This window comes from Mobula birostris, chromosome 9, assembly GCF_030028105.1.
Source record: "Mobula birostris isolate sMobBir1 chromosome 9, sMobBir1.hap1, whole genome shotgun sequence".
In the NCBI taxonomy this organism is placed as follows: Eukaryota; Metazoa; Chordata; class Chondrichthyes; order Myliobatiformes; family Myliobatidae; genus Mobula; species Mobula birostris.
This window is the reverse complement of record NC_092378.1, coordinates 37,974,885-37,994,392: the sequence shown is the minus strand read 5'-3', so window position 1 is coordinate 37,994,392 and position 19,508 is coordinate 37,974,885. Positions and strand designations below refer to the sequence as shown.

The window sequence follows — 19,508 nt, the reverse complement described above, 5'->3', positions numbered from 1 at the left end:
AAATCCATGTACCATCTCATCACAGAGTGGGAGAACTGTTCATTTTGCTTATTTATCTGCAACCCCATCTTCCAAATGGTTACATATTCTAATGCCTAAGTGCATGTCAATCCCCTTACCTCAGTTTTTCCAGTGTATAGGATCCAAACTTTTCCTCCATTTATCTAATTGCATCACAGAAACCAACAGGAATTATAGCTATTTCCTCACCATTGAATCCTGTGCAGTGATACACATCGAAAGCTTTGTTTGCTGATGGCAGATGCTCAAGCCTGAGTGTTTTGGTGTCACTGTAGCTGTGTCCAAACAGGCAAATGCACTGTGTTCTTGTCCTCACACTTTGTGATACATTTCCAAGTGACAAACCTGTAAATGAACTAAAGTGCAGCTGAGAGAAGACAGGCATAAATAACAAAGGTGAGCAACAAAAATGTGGAAGATTAAGTAAATTGAGAATGAGATGGCTGTCTTGAAAGTCCAGTCTATTCAGAATCTTGTTTTGTGGCAGCAGTACAGTGCAGGCAAAGCAAATTACTCTAAGTTAAATTATAATGTAAATAAATAAATAGTGCAAAAGAGAAATAAACAGCAAGTAGTGTACATGGACTGTTGAGAAATCTGAGTTGCTGTGTTGGTCTACATGATTATTGAACATCCATGTAAATGCCTTGGCTATTACAGCAGGTCAAATAGTGGGCACTTAAGTTGACCATAAGTATAAAGGAAATGTTAATACCTTCACTAGTGAGAGGTGATCACTACTGGCAGGCAAATTATTTACCACTTATCACTCCAAGACTGTCATTCAATTTTGCTGCACGCAGGTTTTGTTTGACTGAGAAATTGTGAATGGCTTTGAAAGCTTTTTATTGGGATTTCTAGCACTTGCACTAGGTACAGGTTCAGTGAGTGAATTTAATGCCTGATCTGCATTGACATCTTGATTGGTCAGGGCATGAAGGGATCCAAGGAGAAGGCAAGAGATTGGGGCTGAGAGGAAAATGGATCAGCGATGATGAAATGGGTCAAATGGCCTAATTCTGCTCCTATGTCTTACGGTCTTATCTCCAAAATTGCTGATATGAGTTATAAAAGATTTTTTTCAAGATGATGGATTTCCACAAGAGGGCGTAGTACTCAATCAACCTCTTAAAATTATTTTGCTTTACCTTTTCTTTGAATTAAATCCCCAGCTTCTGATCACCCAACTTACATGGAGCCAGTACATATGAATGAGATCTCAAAATGTACTTGTTGGCTGCTGTGCGGCTGTAGGTATCTCCTGCCAGGCTACATTTACACAGTACAAAGAGTTAGGGTTACAAGTGACTTGGAGGAACACAACCCTGCCATAACCTGGGAAGGACCTGTACTTGGTGTCTTCATGTGCAGTGTGAAAAAGGGCATTTACTTCATAAATTCTCCTTCCTAGGACTAACAATTTCAGTGGATTTATCAAGTAGATAGAATTTTAATGGAAATTTTGTTCCTTGGGTTCAAATAGATAAAACAAACTTAATTTTCTATTTTGATTTTATGGAAATGAAAGAACCATGACAATGGGATACCTGGATAATCTGGTTACTGCTATGAACTCTGAACAAGTAATTTTTTGGCCCTGACAGTGGAACTTAGCCTCACTCCCTCAGCAAAATTGCTGAAGGCTGATGCTGATGTGGAGTCCAAAGGGCCAAAACAAACTTGTACAGTTTTCCCAGCTTTCAGTCCAAGAAACATGCCCGCTGAGGCTGTATTTGGTTTAATTTGCTAATTCCACTAAAATATACTGGCTCATCAGAGAAAGCAGAAAAACGTAACTACTGAAGCAAAAGAACTGAAAATATAAAATGCTGAAAATGGTCAATAGATGAAGTAGTGTAATGGTTACTACGGAGGCTAATTTTGCATCATATGGCAAAAGCCAAAAAAGCAAAGTACCACATATGCTTTCACAAATACCTAGAAATGGTGACAACACATTCAGAGCCAGTATTTCTTTGGATGGGACTACACCGTCAAAGGTCAGGACCACGGAATAATTACTCCAGCATCACATATAATTTTGTCAATCTCAAGATGGTTTATTTTCATGTTACATAACTGGGAAATGTTCTCAACTGTTTCTGCCAGTGACATTTTGTAACTGATGAATTCCTCAAAAATTTACTTTTGTAATGCATTACAATAATAATACATTATTATTAAATATAGATTTATGTGACTGGATAAATCAGTGGGGTTCTTGTAACATTACTTTGCCTTTTATTCATTTTCAATCAATAGCAATAGGAGATTTTAAAAAAATAGGATGCTTCTAAAATATAATGCCTAAACTTTGAAAAGTTTATGATGTAACCCGTCTAAAATAACTATACAGTTGATAGTTTAGAAAATACCTTTACCATTAGAAAATAGTTGTCATATTTCTCTTTAAAAATACAAAATGAACGTAGGAACAGAGTATTCAGAGGAATACATGCAGGAATTCATTATATGAGATTGTTCCTTGTAGATGCTTGTCATAATAGGACGACAGGTAGTAAAATTCCTCCTCAGATAGTTTAATACCATACTGCTGCAGGACCTATACAACACAACAATACAGTTAAGAGATCCAAATGGACATCTGTGAAAATTACATCACGAAAAATGAGGTTCATCTATCTTACTGTACCATAGATTGTTTTGTTTATTTCAAGATGTTAAACTATTTCAAAGCAGCTCTTTGAGTTTTATAGCAACTGTTTCTATTTCTCCCTGGATACCATTATGTCACTGCCTTGTTCTAGGGCAACCAACAAGGGATCATTTGCTGCATTAAAAAAATCTAACTTTTTATTATATTTCATCCACTGATTTTGGGTCCCAAAAGGCATTTATATACTGTCTCCAATTACCTTGAACCACTGCAGTGTGCACAGTGAAGGTTTTCTTACAGCCCTGTTATTTAGGTAGCTCGGAGAATTGCATTGGGTGACATTAAAAAAAAGTGATCATGTTATCAATTCAGCATTGTGTTTAACTCAAAGAGAAGCTAGGTTGTTTGTTATACGTGCAGCCCATGTTCTTCAATGCTGTGGGCTCAGTAGGTGCTGAAAAAGCCTTGGTGAACTTACATGGCATGTTTCATTTCTTTTATTTGAACAATTAAACAAAACCCCAAGGGACTACCCGAAATATTATTTTTTTCCTAAAGTAAAAACTCTTTAAAAAAATCTTCCTCACGGTTAATCAGCTCCATTAAAATTAATGGAGTTACTGAACAGGTAGGTGCCAGACCTAACTGCAGAAATTCAGTTGGTGGGTTTCCCAGCACAACTGCTAGAAGAACTACAGGAAAATTGAGAAGTCTGGTATCCGAGCACAGTGGAATTGGAAATAACAATCATCTGCCGTCAAGTGTGGGACTGCCATATTACTGAATTTCTGCACATTGGTGAAATTGCTGCTTTCTTCGCAAAAACATCTAGCTTTTGATTTGTTATATAGCCTCTATAAATTTTCAAGTGTGCACTAAGCTGTAACTATTTCTTTACAACCTCTGTAGCTGTTTAATCTTTTATGCAGTTGCTTCCTTAATCTCATGTGCAAATCTTTAATTTTTCTGTTCTCTCAAAAATTAGAGTTTATTATATGTCCGGCTTTGAAGAATTCATGAAATTTTCAGTATGACAGTCTACCTAATTGGCCTGTACACCAGAACTCCCTAAAATATTGACAGCAACCAACTTCATTAAAAAAATTATGAATGTCAAAGAGAAAGCTCAATCTTCATGTAAAACTTTTGGATTGACAAAAGCCAGGGTTCTAACCTGTCGAAACAGAGAAAGTGAGAGGTAGCCACTCCCCGTCTCATCATAGGCTTTAAAAGTTCGACGCATAAGCTTCCAACATTTTGTGATGCATGGCTGAATCCGCATCATTAATTGAGTAAGTGTCTCATGTTGCATTCCGGGGCTCATCTGTAAGGGAGAAGTACATTGTGATAAAATACAAGAGTTTGAGAGTGAAAGAAAAACTGTATGAAAGCCGGCACAAGGATGTAAAATAATAAAGTGCTATAGTACATCTGAGGAGAAACAAAGTTCAAATGCTGTGGCAAGTCTCTGCTCACCTTGCAAGTTGACAATTTATTTTTACTCTAGTGACTGAATAGTTTATATAAATCTGAAAAGAAAAACAGAGGGCAGATGGTGGGCACTCTACCATTTCACTTCCTTCCCTATTTTTGCTTTGGACAGACATATGGTAGAGGAAATGAACAAATCAAATAGTTAGACATGACAGAATGCTTATTATGGTAGCCTTATTCACTGTATGATTGTAATGTGATGAATGTGGTTTCTGTAGTATAAAAGTGGCAAAAAGATTGGCCTTGGCATAATTAGAATAAATTAAAAGAAAAATTATACTCCCATTGTTCCATTATATTAAGAGACTTTACACATTACATGAAAAAATAATTGTTACAGCTTTGTTTTTCTACCATCATTTTTTGCCTTCATAAGGTACAGATCCACCAACTGTAGATCTGCTATTAAAATGTAGTCTTGGTTATAACTGGTACTAAGGAAAGAACTAATTTATAAATTTCTTGTACAAAGTGTACATTGATGAAAAACTATTAACTGAGCCTAGACGACACGAAAGTTGACCATCTGCCCAACAGTCAGAAGTTAAAAATACATTCATTTTTACTTTAATTCACACCAAAAGATCTCAAATGTTAAAGATACAAGTTTTTACTTACTACATTAAATTGGGTTTCTAGTAAGCAATTTGTTTCTCAGTCACTTCACCTATGATCTGAAGTTAGCATCTGCATCTTAAAAATATTCGTACTAACATTTGCTCTCAAAGTTTCCCTCAAGAAGGAGACCTGTAAGAGTTAGTCAGAAGCACCTAACATATCCTGCTCCTCTCTTAAAACCAGCCAAATAATGAGACTTGAAAAATGCAGAAAGTAACTCCTGCACCAAAATTTTGTCAATCATGATTTTTTTCATAGACAAAAAAGAGCAAAACTTTATGGCAAAACGAATTAAACAATATGTAGAATAGAATTTCCTCCACAGTAAGACAAACTGTACTATTTGTTACTATTCAAGTCCCCCACTCACTCCCCTCCTCCCCCCCCCACACACACACACACACAGTGCGCATTTTACAGTCCATTGTTAACTGCACTATGCACTGAGAGGATACTGAGTGATTTCACTATCAGCCACATTAATTGGTCTGCAGTCCCAAATGTATTAGGATAACTGATTTCCTTTATTGAATCAAATGTGTTTCTACAGCAACTCAACTGTTTTGTGGGCAATATTATTGATTCAAGTATTTCATTCCAAAGCTCTTAAATTTAAATTCCCTGCTTTTTATGATGGTGGTGGGATTCAAGCTCATGGTTTTGATCAACATTCCAGGCCTCTGGGGGGGCAGTCTGCTTACTTAATCATTGTGCTTCTCTACCTGTATTGTACATACCGGGATCTTTGGATGTGGGATCCTCATTCTCTGCAGTGGATTTGTGTCCAGTTTCCCCAGTGATAAGATGAGGTGCTGAAGAAATTCATTGTATGCAAAATGACCCACACTCTTAGTTTCATACTTTTTGGCCAACTGCTGAAACTCCTCTGGTTTAATAGGTATGCAGAACTTTTTCATTACAGCTAGAAGATTGAAGAGATATTGCTAATTTTATTTTGTTTCTCATAAACAGTTTACACAGACACATACTGTGAGGCCAGCTACCCACAATATAACTTGGAACACATTTTTTTTGCTTATTGATCTGTCTGTGGGCAGAGCTGGTATTCATCGTCTATCCCAAATTGTTCGTAAATTGAGGAAGTAGTCAACAGTCAATGACAAAAAAAATTGCAGGTGCTGGAAATATGAAATAAAAACAAAATTCAACACAGTATGTCATTTTTTTGATTTCATTTAAGAATGAATCTACACTTGGGGTGGCAGGAGGCAGATATAGGCTGGACTGGGTAATGACCAGATTTTTCCCCTGAAGGACGTTTATGAACAGTAGATTTTGAGCAGTTTTCTGGTACTATAATTGAGACAAATTTTTTATTCATTTAAAAATTTGAATTTAAATTCCTATTTGCTGTACTGGGATTCAGTTTCCTGGTTCTGAATCGATGGGCCAGGGCTCTGATCATTAGTCAAATAACTCAACTACTATTGTATTGTTCTCCATAACTAAAACAAAGGTTAGCCAAATACTTGCTATCAAAAATTACAAAAGTGTTGCTCCGAAGTAAATTTTGAATTGGACAACAAAAAATTGCTCCTAAAAGCAATCAAAAATAGAGTTCATCACAGAATTGTTGTTTATTCATGCAGCCTTTCTCTACATCACATTTTAATGGTGACAGAAGGAGCTCTTGGCTGCATCTCTGCTCTGGAAGTGCTTAGTGTAACATGAAAAGATCAGAGCGCTAGTTTTTCTCCTATTCTTGGTTAATGAAAAATGTACAGAATTATCAAGTCTAAAATAATAGCTTCCTAGCTTCATCATAACAAATTATGTAGCTTGTAGCTTGTGGTGAATTAAGCTATGATTTTCTTTGCTCTATTTTATTAGATATTTTTCCACACTGAAAGATTACAGGAAACACTAATATTTATTCTCCATCCACAACTGCCCCAAGGATCATGCAGATTAATGGAAATATTTGAAGAGCCATTTAAATGGGAAAATTGTTCCCATATATTGTTCTTCCAATATAATTCTAATCAGCCCCATAAACCCTGTAAAAATTGAATTTGCATGTATAACTTCAACCTAAACTAAAACTACATTATCAGGATGAATAGCTCAGTGTATTTAAGCACAGGAATAAAGAAATTACATCCAGTTCCAAGTACAGGTATGTACAGCCAAACCATAAGATGGTCCACATAAGCTCTTATCTTTGGTTATGCAAGGATTTACAAGGTAAGGATTTGCTACTCCCCTTTCCTCCAACCTAGATGCATTGGCTCTTATCTGCTGTGTCTTAGTTTATTGTAGTAGCGGCATTTCATCAACTCAAGGGCCAGAAGATTCCACAGTGACACTGTCCTAAGATGAACTCTTGATTTTGCTGGATGAATTGGTCAATTGGAAGAGAGGCAATTGGGCACCTGATGCCTTTGGCTATCTTCCGATAGGTACAAGCATACCTGGGAATAATTACCAGAGGTGGTTGTACCCTATTGTCATGACCACATACCTGTAGTACACAGTTCAATCAGGAGATGGTAAGACTTGGTCTTAGATGGTGATTATGAGAGTGATATTTAGGTTTTCCTTTCATAGTAAATTTGCAAATCAAGAAAACAGCGAATAAGTACAAATCCTTTACCCAGTTCTTAATGGAAAACACTGGAACATTAACAGACAGTGACTCAATGATTAAAATTGTGTAACTTCAACTTATTCTAACAATAAGCATTTCCTAATATCTTAAAATTTACTTATTTGGAATTTTAGGATAAATCAAGTAAGAATATTTATAAAAAGACTTTCAGAAACAAAGAAATATTCATCAGATTTCAAATTGCAAAGTTCTTCTTCATTCAAATTATCTTCTTCATCCAAAATAGAAAGATTGTCTTTACTTGCACTACATTTATGCCTATTTTACTGAGCACTTAGTCAATCTAGACTGTTCTCACCCGCTACAGTTGCATATTGTGTGTCAGTCATTTCAATAATTGAATAAAGCTTGATATCATCAAACTAATGCCCACACTACAGAGTGGATAGTGCAAGTAAAGTATTAGTATTCTGAACACTAAAGGAACATTTTTTTTTAGAAAGATTGCCATACCCTGAAACGCAGTAGCTTCAATTTCACCCTGTTTCTCAGTGTCTTTTTCGATGCATTCTTTTTGTATCTCCTTCCAGAAATGTTTAATATCTTTCTTCAGCCTCTGCTCAATTGCCTCACAGTTCATTGATGATGCTAAGGAGGCCGATCGTTGTGAGAACTCCATTGGCTGGATATCACAAAGGAAAAAATGAGTGGATGGGGTGGTGGTTATCATTGTCTTATGAAACCATTAAACAAACCAAGCACTTGACAAATAAAAGTTCTGCCAAAACATTTTAAGGTACCATATCATACAAGAGAAATCCTTCTGAAGCTTGTGCAACATTGCTGGTAAACTATTCATATATTAGGCATCTAAGCAGCATCAAGGCCACTTAAAATCAGTCATAGTTATTAAAATACTTAACAGTGGCTGTGTTTTTCCATTAATTACCAAAACTAAGTAGTTTCTCTGTAATTCTGAGAATTTCTTTGTTCAGTAAGTGGACTCGGGAATTAACATTCAGTAACAGTACTAATCATCAGGTTCAGATAATGAGGAACTCACTCTTTGGTTCTACACCAACAGATCATAAACCCCATAGCAAACCAAGTTACCAGGAATAAGTTAAAAATCCAGGAGTCTGGAAGAAACTAAGCCAGGTTTCTGAAAGTGCTACAATAGATTTGCAGGAAGATTAACAAAGTAAATTTATCACATTTGCTAAATTGTTATTAATTACTTTCAGTCTAATGGTTGAACTACAAATATTTCATATCAGCAATTCTGGAATTTTTTTCTCCAGTTTTACATCAAATGGTAACTGCAAATACAGAAAAATGCTGAAAATGCAATCACTCTGTGGTGAACTAATTAGGCATTTTTCAGACAAGAGTAATAGCCCACAGGTGGTAGTAAAGTAACAGTGTAGAGTCATAGAGTTAATCAGCACAGATGTAGGTTCCTTAGCCCAATTTGTCCATGCTGACCAAGAGGTCTATCTGAGCTAGTCTAATTTGCCTTCATTTGGCATGTAATGGCTTTTCCAATCCAAGTACCTATCCAAATAACTTTTAAACATTGTAATTGTAACTTCCTTTGGCAGCTCATTTATTCCATATACACACTACCCCCCATGCAAAAAAGTTGCTCCTCATTCCCTTTTAAATTCTCCCTCCACCCCATCTTAAACGTATGTTCTATAGTTTTAGATACCTCTGCACTGGGAAAACCTGGCAATACCTTTATCTACTCCCCTCATGAGAAAGTCACACCTTATCTCCTACACTCTAGGAAAATAGAAGTTCCACCCTAAAGACTCTCTCCTTGTAACTCAAGCCCTCAAAGTTCAAAGTAAATTTAATATCAAAGTATATACTGTATATGTCACCATATACAACCTTAAGATTAATTTTCTTGCAGGCATTCACAATAAATATAAAGAAACACAATAGAATAAATGAAAAACCACACACAAAACAGTCAAATATCCAATCTGCAAAAGACAACAAAGTGTGCAAATACAAAAAGAAAAAATAATAATGATAAATAAATAAGCAAAAAATAATGAGAACATGAGATGAAGAGTCCTTGAAAATGAACCCATAGATCGTGGGAACAGTTCAATGTTGGGGTGAGTTAAGTTGAGTAAAGTTATCCCGTCTGTTGAAGAGCTTGGTGGTAGAGGTGTAATAACATTTACTGAAACTGGTGATGTGGGTCCTAAGGCTCCTGTACCTCCTTCCTGATGGGAGCAGCAGGAATAGAGTATGGCCTGGATGGTGGCCCTTAATGACGGACGCTGCTTTCCCGAGACAGTTCTCCTTGTGGATGTTCTCAATGGTGGGGAGGGCTATACCTGTGAATGGACTGGGCTGCATCCCCTGCTTTCTGTACGCTTTTCCATTCAAGGGCATTGGTGTTTTCATACCATGCCATGATACAACCTGTCAGTTTACTCTCTAATGCACACCTATAGAAGTTTATCAAAGTTTTAGATGACATGCCGAATCTTTGCAAACTTTTTAAGAAAGTAGAGGCACTGCCATACTTTTCTTTGTAATAGCACTTATCTGCTGGATTCAGGACAGATCCTCTAAAATAATAACACCGAGGAATTCATCATCATCGTGGCTATCCCTCGAGGTCGAGGATGATGGTCTTCATTCTGAAGAGGTGGCCCACAGAGCGAAGATGCCTGTGCATGTATTTGTTTAACATGTACTTGATGTTGCACTCCAAGAAGCACACAATACTTCACAAATCAATCAACTGATTCCAATGGCATGGAAACCACGACGATTGGAGCTGATGGATTTGTTGCAGCCTTCATCCACCTTCATAGCTGTTGAATTCGAAGTAACTTCGTCTGCCTGTTCCACCGTTGAGGTATTGGTTAGATTGTTCTTTGTCAGGGTCCTCACCCTCGACCTTACCGCCATGGGGTGACCCTACCAGAAGCATAGCTCCAGACGGCATCGATCTCGGGATAAAAGGACCACACAAGCCTCCCCACCACGACAAGGTGACAATCCATGGAGAAACCGAGGAATTAAAAGTTGCTGACTCTCTCCACCTCTGATACCCCAGTGTAGACTGGCTCATGGACCTCTAGTTTTCTCCTCTGGCAGACAATAATCCTTGATCTTGCTGACATTGAGTGAGAGGATGTTGTAATGGTACCATTCACCCAGATTTTCAATCTTCCTCCTGTAAGCTGACTTATCACCACCATTGATATGACCAACAACAGCAATGTTATCAGAAAACTTGAATATGGCATGGTAGCTGTGCTTAGCCTCACAGTCATAAGTATAAAGTAAGTAGAGCAGGGGGTTAAGCACACAGCCTTGTGGGGCACCTGTACTGATGGCGATATATCAATTTGTGAAAATGCTAGTAATTTGTCTGGACAAATTAATGCTATAATAATATTATTCTGTTGTGTGTTATATCATGCAGCATTTCTAATTGGGAGCTTTTAGTAGCCAATACCTTTTCATTGCCCAGAATGGCAGGTGCTGTTTTATGACTCTGAGAACTTGAAGATCTACTTGTGCTTCTAGACATTGACAGTTTGGTTCGTGACACTGCTTGACTACTGTTCACGTCAAGTAACTCCTGACCAGTGAACTGCTTCAAAAATTTGTGATATTCCAGATTCCCATAATCATTGACCGGTAATTGATTCCACAGGTTTTCAAACTGAAAAAGAAAGTCAACTGTAAACGATACACCATATCAAAACTTATTCCCCCCTCCCAATGAAATGCAATATATCTGCAGAACTGAAAGTCTGAATATATTCTATTCAAATTTTTACTTGTTTAAATATGGAAATAAGTGAATTGCTTTGAAAAGGTTATTTCTTATATATTTGTATTTTATTACTATAGCTGAAGAAACACTGAACTTTGTGTTTACATTAACAGTGCTAACATCCATAATTCTGAAAAAATAAAACTTCATCAAAATGTAAAAAACGGATCTAGTGTTTTCCTGGCATATATGACAAATAAGCTTTTCTCAGGCTTCCAGCTGGGTACAAATATTGATTATAACCAATGTTTTGATGACAGACTCTTGCCATCCTCATCAGGGATGATGCCTGGGTATATCTAGTCTGGTGGTATTTATACTCCCATAGTTCATCCCTCCTGATTGGTTAGTCCTTATCCATTCAGGTTTCCACTCTCCCATCTTGTTTACAATTGAATTCCAGTTCTTACTTCAGAGCAAGATCTTCATCTTTGTTAAAGTTCTTTGCCTCTAGTTTTATTTCAATGGCTTCCTTTACCAGTTGGTCAATTAAGTCCTGTATCATCATTTCTTTGAGATGGGATTTATTTTCTACTCTTTCTAGGTCCTTCTCATTGTCATTTAAGTGCTCACCTATTAAGATCAGGCATCTTAAACTGCAGTAGAATGCAACATTTGTATTACCCTTTGCCGGAAAAAAGACAGTCTGCCACTGGAGTTAAAAAACTATCTTAACTTTCCATGATTGAATCTTTCAGAAATCAAAAGGAAGATGTAGGGAAAAAAACCTAATTAATCCTCTTCATTTTAAGTTGCATAATGCAAATCATGTTGATTCGAATTTAACAATATAAAGTTAGTTGTTGATATTTTATTAAATATCAATTATTATTCAATTCAAATAATAATAACGATGCAGAACAAAATGATTATTTAATTCCAATTTCTACATAACTTTTACCTGTTCATCTGTGAGACTCATGAAGTGCTTGAAAAATATTTCTTTAAAGTTTTTCTTGGAAATTGCTTTTATATTTGCATAATCAATGTCTTCAAACTCTTGAGTAATGGTATAGAGGCACTTATTGACAACATCTCGTACGTGGGACATAATGTCATTCATTGTTAACTGCTGTGATGATTTTGGTCTAGCCGCTTCTCCATCTGGTACCTCTGCAGCCTGAAATGCAAAATTACATTTTGTTAATAACTATATCACAGATAATACAAATAGACTACCACAGTGCAAGTAGGTGGTTTATCACCAACTCAATGGTAATCAGGGATGGATGACATCTGAAAAAAAAATTAAAAGAAATAAATTGGAATTATACATGTTAGCATGGCATTTAAGAGCTGACTTAGAGATTGATGCTACTTACTGGCTGACACAAAATGGGACACAAGGCCAGACATGCAGCAGTGGAAAGATGCTCCCACTCATTGGCTGACTCATTAGTTAAGTACCGACTCACTTCAGATTCTACCACTCACCTACACACAGGGGGCAATTTACACCAAGCAATTAATCTTCCAACCCACATATTCTTGGGAGGTGGGAGAAAACCACCACAGATAGATGTAGCCCATAGAGTCCAGACAGAGAGCACTGGAGATCAAGACTAAACCAAGTGTCACGGGAGCTAAAAGATCTCAGCTGCACAATTGTATCTAAAGAACAAATGAATAATGCTGTCCCTCCTGTTCAATGGAAAGATATCTCAAGTGTAATGGTTTGGGAAATTGCAGTGAGGTTTAAATCTTCTACAGGATTTATTTGCAATCCAAAAGGGTAAATGCTGGCAAAGAGTCCCCAGAAAGTTGAGGATCTACAGAATAAAAACCGTAACATTGTATTTGAAAGGGGAAAAATAAATTCCTCCAAATTTTTAATTAACCTGAAATCAAACACCAGAAGCAATTTCTAAATGTGTATGAAATCAGGTGGTCTCTGGTCCACCTATTCAATTCACAACTAAGTATTCCTGTTCAGTTGTTTTTTTGTGTCTCTAATATTAAGTCATAAATAATACATTGTCTCTTAATGTAAAAGTAGATGCTCTTTGTAGCAATATTGTTCTTCATTCGTTATGTCAGCTTTCCATAGGCAATATCAAGGTAACAGCACAATTCATGGTGTGTAAGATCACGAAAATTGATTGTAACTCGAGTCCAGTGCCCAATGTAGAAGATCTATCTGCCAACAGTGGTTGTAATGTAATTGTATGTGTATGTTATGATGCAAATAATCATTGTAGTATATAAAAACTTACTCACCATTGTCAGTTCAAATGGAAAATGAGAATATTTTATTTTCCTTTTGCTTCGTTTTTTTTTTATAAAGTACTGAAGTCTAACAAATAAGGCTTCATTGATCCACACAAATATAAAATAATTATAAACCTTTTTTTTTTACTGTATTTCATTAGAACAGCTAGATGACAATCAGACTTGCAAATAAAGAGATCAGTTAGAAAATGCATTTTGGAATGTGATGTACTAGAACCTGGCCAGGATTTAAAACGTTCTAAGGTTCTTTATCTCAAATATCCGAAGCAGGTTTAATATTATCAGCATATGTCGTGAAATTTGTTAACTTTACGGCAGCAGTACAATGAAATACATGATAAAATAAACAAATTAATTAATTACAGTAAGTATATACTGTATGTATATTAAATCATTAAATTAAAAATAGTACAAAAACAGAAATAATTTTAAAAAGTGAGGTAGTGTTCATGGGTTCAATGTCCATTTAGGAATCGGATGGCAGAGAGAAAGAACTGTTCCTGTGTTATACTGAAATCAGTTAACCATAACACAGCATGATCCAGATACCAAACCTGGACAACTCAAATGTCTAAACTGGCGGAGTTGTCCAACTGATTGGTTGAGCTGTTGTGAGACATTGTCATACTCCGCAAATCACTTCTTCCAGAAAACATGTCAGGCTCTTCCATCAAGATCCCTGTGCATGTTTGGCCCACCGGCAGGATAGACTCAACAGAGGTAGTTGCATAGTGGTAATGAGTAACCCAGGAAGTCCTCAACATTGACTACCAGCCCCAGAACAAATCATAACATCAGGTCAAACAGGCACAAAAACACTTCCTCCTAATCACCACTTGCTGCTTTCCCTCAGCTGATGAAGTAGTGATGGAACTATGTTGAACAATACTTGGTAGCACTGAAAGAAGCAAGGTCACAAAACATACTCTGGAAGGGAATATTGATGATCTTCACAAAGCACACCAAGTCTGGAAACTTTCAGACTGTGTCTGTGACAGATAGTACACAAACTTATTTAACCTTGTTCTTGTCACCCACTGCAGATGATCTGCCCATGTCAGCGTTGCTAGGAATGACCATCACAAAATCCTTTTGCAAACAACTTTTCATACTGCCAACATCCTCCATCGTCAACAAGAGAAAATCTGCAGCTGCTGAAAATCTAAGCAACACACACAAAATGCTGGAGGAATTCAGCAGGCCAGGAAGCAACTATGGAAATGAATAAACAGTTGACATTTCGGGCTGAGACCCTTCTCTCGACCCGAAACATTGACAGTATTCTTTTCCATAGATACTGCCTGGCCTGCTGAGTTCCTCCAGCATTTTGTGTGTGATCCTCCATCATTTTTTGTAGGACTAACATTGTGCCTCTGAATTTCTGGCGGTTGAAAATTGGGTGTACTTGAGGTGCAGTGAAGCATCAAAGCAGCAAAAGAAAAAGCACTACCAAAAATCACGGTGGTCTGATGGTCCAGTACAGAGGTTCCAAACTTCTATAGGTTAACACCCCCTTGGCTCCTAGACCACATCCCTCTCCCTTTCTGGCCATTATATAAAAAGTATAAAGAGTTGATTTATGATGCACAGTGAAAGAAAACAGGAAATGCAAATGTAAAGCAGTGACAAATAATTGCAAAAATATTCTAATCTATTTAAAGGTGCAAGTAAAATAATTTCTTTAATTACATTAAAAACAATTTTCATCAACAATTTTAGAGTATGCCTTAGTAGTCCAACTATTCACTACTTCATTGCTTTTTCATCTTTCAATGAAATGGATGGGCTTGGTGCAATGATATGAGCTTCTCAACATCAGGCTGAATGTCACTCAAGGAGTCTCAGGTTCCCATGTTCAGTAATCTGCAGTCTGTTTTATTGCTTTGAAAAAAGTTGGGCAACTGCACTGAAACCGTGCCCCACTAAATATAATGTTGGAAAAGCAATAAAGAACATCTTGACCTTTTTCAACAGTGCAGGGTAACATTCAGAGATGTCCTTCTGCAGCCAAAGGTCCTGATATGACTTTTTGAACCTCAGTTTAAGCTTAAAAGTCATTTTGTAGCGAAATCAGTTCTTCCTCCAACCTTCCCGCTAATTGCCCTTTATAAGTGTTAGCAATGGAATTGGTAAGCAATCTGCAATTTGGATTGAGAGAAGATCCTTAAATTTCTTTTGACATGTCTTTATGTGGTTCACCCAGATGGGCACAGTATACTTGAAGATCATCATCTGGTATTCTTCCTTTCTCTTCCAACTCAGAGAGGTTTGGAAATTGGAAAAGGTCACAACGGACAATGTTGCACTTAAATAGGGTTAACTTAGACAGAAATGTGAAGATGACTGATTAGACTTAGATAAGATTCAAATTACTTCCTTGCAATTGAAGATTTATTTCATTAAACTTTGTGAATAATTCTGACAAATAAGCAAAGTCATGCCTAATGCTCGAGTCAATTGTTGAATGAAGCACATGAGTCTTCAAAGAATTCGATCACAATTTCAAAAAGTGCATAAAAGCGTCTCAGGTAGTTTCCTTCTGAGAGCCATCTGTGCATCAGCAAGCATTCAAACTGTTCATCATTCTCAATACAAAGCTCTCTAAATAGTCGAGAATTGAGAGCGTAGAACTTGATTTTATTCACCACTGTGATAATAGTATTTCATGCTTTGTGTAGCCGATCACTTAGGTTTTGTGTGATGAGATGTCTGTGAGTTACACAGTCAATGGTAAATATGTTAGGAGCAGCTTTTCAAGAAAGCAGTAATCCCACAGTGGCATCCTGCCATTGATGGTGCCCCATCTGTTGCACACCAAGAATGCTGGTGAGCAGAATGTCTTTTTCTTTGAAATCTGCTCAACAACCTGAAGTATTGACTCCCTCTTCATACAAAATGCTGGAGGAACTCAGCAGGTCAGGCAAAAAAGTACAGTCGATGTTTCAGGCCAAAACCCTTCGGCAAGTTTTGGCCCAAAATGTTGATTGTACTTTTTTCCATAGATGCTGCCTGGCCTGCTGAGTTCCTCCAGCATTTTGTGTGCGTTACTTGGATTTCCAACAGCTGCAGATTTTCTCTTGCTTCCCCCTTCAGAATCAGAATTGGGTTTATTATCACCGACATATGTCATAAAATTTGTTAACTTAGCAGCAGCAGTTCAATGCAATACACAATATAAAAGTAGTAGTAGTAACAATAATAATAAATCAATTACATTATATATATCGAACAGATTAAAAATCGTGCAAAAACAGAAATAATATATGTTAAAAAAGTGAGTTAGTGTTCACGGGTTCAATGTCTATTTAGGAATCAAATGGCAGAGGGGAAGAAGCCGTTCCTGAATTGCTGAGTGTGTGCCTTTAGGCTTCTGTACCTCCTACCTGATGGTAACACTGTGAAAAGGGCATGCCCTGGGTGCTGGAGGTACTTAATAATGGACGCTGCCTTTCTGAGACACCGCTCCTTGAAAACGTCCTGGGTACTTTGTACCCAAGATGGAGCCAACTAAATTTACAACCCTCTGCAGCTTCTTTTGGTCCTATGCAGTAGCCCTCCACCCCCCCCAACATACCAGACAGTGATGCAGCTTGTCAGAATGCTCTCCACAGCATATCTATAGAAGTTTTTGAGTGTATTTGTTGGCATACTAAATCTCTTCAAACTCCAAATGAAGTACAATCGCTGTCTTGCCTTCTTTATAACTGCATTGATATGTTGGGACCAGGTTAGGTCCTCAGAGATCTTGACACCCAGGAACTTGAAACTGCTCACTCTCTCCACTTCGGATCCCTCTATGAGGATTGGTGTGTGTTCCTTCGTCTTATCCTTCCTGAAGTCCACAATCAGCTCTTTCATCTTACTGATGTTGAGTGCAAGGTTATTGTTGCAACATCATGCCAGTAGTTGGCATAACTTGCTCCTGTACACCCTCTCATCTCCATCTGAGATTCTACCAACAATGGGTGTATCATCAGTAAATTTATAGATGGTATTTGAGCTATGCTTAGCCACACAGTCATGGGAATAGAGAGAGTAGAACAGTGGGCTAAGCACACACCCCTGAGGTGCACCAGTGTTGAATGTCAGCGAGGAAGAGACATTATCACCAATCTGCACAGATTGTGGTCTTCCAGTTAGGAAGTCGAGGATCCAATTGCAGATGGAGTGTACAGAGGCCCCTTGCAATTTACAATTCTTGAACCATGCTTTCATGTTTTATGAAGTGAACATAACAAAAAAGCAAAGATTCATTAGCTGGCAAATTTGAACCATCCAACTGAAGAGCAAATTCTGTTGTCCTAAGTATGTTGCACAATGTGTCTATCACATGCTCAGTTATTTCATCTATTCATCTTCGAAGAATTGTAGCTGAGCAGAATCACTTTAATTATTTGGTTTGGTGACATATATAAAACTACACAGAAACTCCCTCACTGATGGCAGAATCAGTTCTTCTCCGATTGTAATGAGCAATGAAATGTTGTACGAGTCATGCAAACCATCACTGTTTTGTTGTTAAGTGTCGTTATCATGTTTTGAAGTGTTTTCAGTTTCTGTAAGTTTTCACAAAGTGACTGAAAAATACCATGCTTCATACAACATTTCATTGCTCATTGCTAAATCTGAAAATATCAAAGCCATATTCCTATCCTCCACCAGGAAAATTTTAAGGCTCTTAATTTCTTTCTGGACAACAGACCTATCCAGTTCCCATCTACCACCACCCTCCTCTGTCCGGCAGAACTGTATTTAACCTCAATAATTTCTCTTTCAGCTCCTTCCACTTTTTCCAAACCCAAGGTATAACCATGGGCACTTTCATGGGGCCCAGCTATGCCTACTTTTTCACTGGCTACGTGGCACAGTGCATGTTCCAAGCCTTCATTGGTAATGTCACCCAATATTTCTCCATTACATTGGTACTGCTTCCTGCACTCATACTGAAATTATCAATTACATGAACTTTCTCTCCAACTTCTATCCTGCCCTCAAATTTACTCGCAAACATGAGGAAATCTGCAGATGCTGGAATTTCAAGCAACACACATCAAAGTAGCTGGTGAATGCAGCAGGCCAGGCAGCATTTTAAGGAAGAGGTACAGTCGATGTTTCGGGCTGAGACCCTTCGTCAGGACTAACTGAAGGAAGAGCTAGTAAGAGATTTGAAAGTGGGAGGGGGAGGGGGAGATCCAAAATGATAGGAGAAGACAGGAGGGGGGGGGGGATGGAGCCAAGAGCTGACAGGTGATTGGCAAAAGGGATATGAGAGGATCATGGGACAGGAGGCCCAGGGAGAAGGAAAAGGGGGATGGGGGGAAAAATTCCAGAGGATGGGAAAGGGGTATAGTGAGGGGGACAGAGGGAGAAAAAGGAGAGAGAGGAAAAGAATGTGTGTATATAAATAAATAACAGATAGGGTACAAGGGGGAGGTGGGGCATTAACGGAAGTTTGAGAAATATATTGGCGAGACCCGACGCAGACTGGGAGATCGTTTTGCTGAACACCTACGGTCTGTCCGCCAGAGAAAGCAGAATCTCCCAGTGGCCACACATTTTAATTCCACGTCCTATTCCCATTCTGGTATGTCTATCCACGACCTCCTCTACTGTCAAGATGAAGCCACACTCAGGTTGGAGGAACAACACCTTATATTCCGTCTGGGTAGCCTCCAACCTGATGGCATGAGTATTGACTTCTCAAACTTCCGCTACACACAAAATAATCTGCAGATACTGGGGTCAAATCAACACTCACAACACGCTGGAGGAACTCAGCAGGTCAGGCAGCATCCGTGGAAACAATGAGTTGACGTTTTGGGCTGGAACTCTTCATCAGGACTGTAGAGGGAAGGGGTAGAGGCCCTATAAAGAAGGTGGGGGGAGGGTGGGAAGGAGAAGGCTGGTAGGTTCCGGGTGAAAAACCAGTAAGGGGTAAGATAAAGGGGTGGGGGAGGGGAAGCAGGGAGGTGATAGGCAGGAAAGGTGAAGAAGGAATAGGGGAAAACACAATGGGTAGTAGGAGGCGGAACCATGAGGGAGGTGATAGGCAGCTGGGGGAGGGGGCAGAGTGACATAGGGATAGAGGAAGGGAGGGGGAGGGAATTACCTGAAGTTGGAGAATTCTATGTTCATACCAAGGGGCT

General features: G+C 38.1%; 1 protein-coding gene across 2 annotated transcripts in view; it reads right to left on the bottom strand.

Moving 5' to 3' along the window:
• Window positions 1-2,052: 2,052 nt before the first annotated feature.
• Window positions 2,053-19,508, bottom strand: part of efcab6 (EF-hand calcium binding domain 6) — a 109,516-nt gene continuing 92,060 nt past the window's right edge. For both annotated transcript variants that reach the window (XM_072267851.1, XM_072267849.1), the window contains 6 exons: window positions 12,035-12,253; window positions 10,810-11,019; window positions 7,833-8,001; window positions 5,488-5,672; window positions 3,813-3,962; window positions 2,053-2,584 (listed from right to left, as the gene is read on the bottom strand). In XM_072267851.1, coding sequence (XP_072123952.1) covers window positions 2,465-2,584; window positions 3,813-3,962; window positions 5,488-5,672; window positions 7,833-8,001; window positions 10,810-11,019; window positions 12,035-12,253 — 1,053 coding nt within the window. In that variant the 3' untranslated portion in view covers window positions 2,053-2,464. The remainder of the gene's footprint in view (window positions 2,585-3,812; window positions 3,963-5,487; window positions 5,673-7,832; window positions 8,002-10,809; window positions 11,020-12,034; window positions 12,254-19,508) is intronic.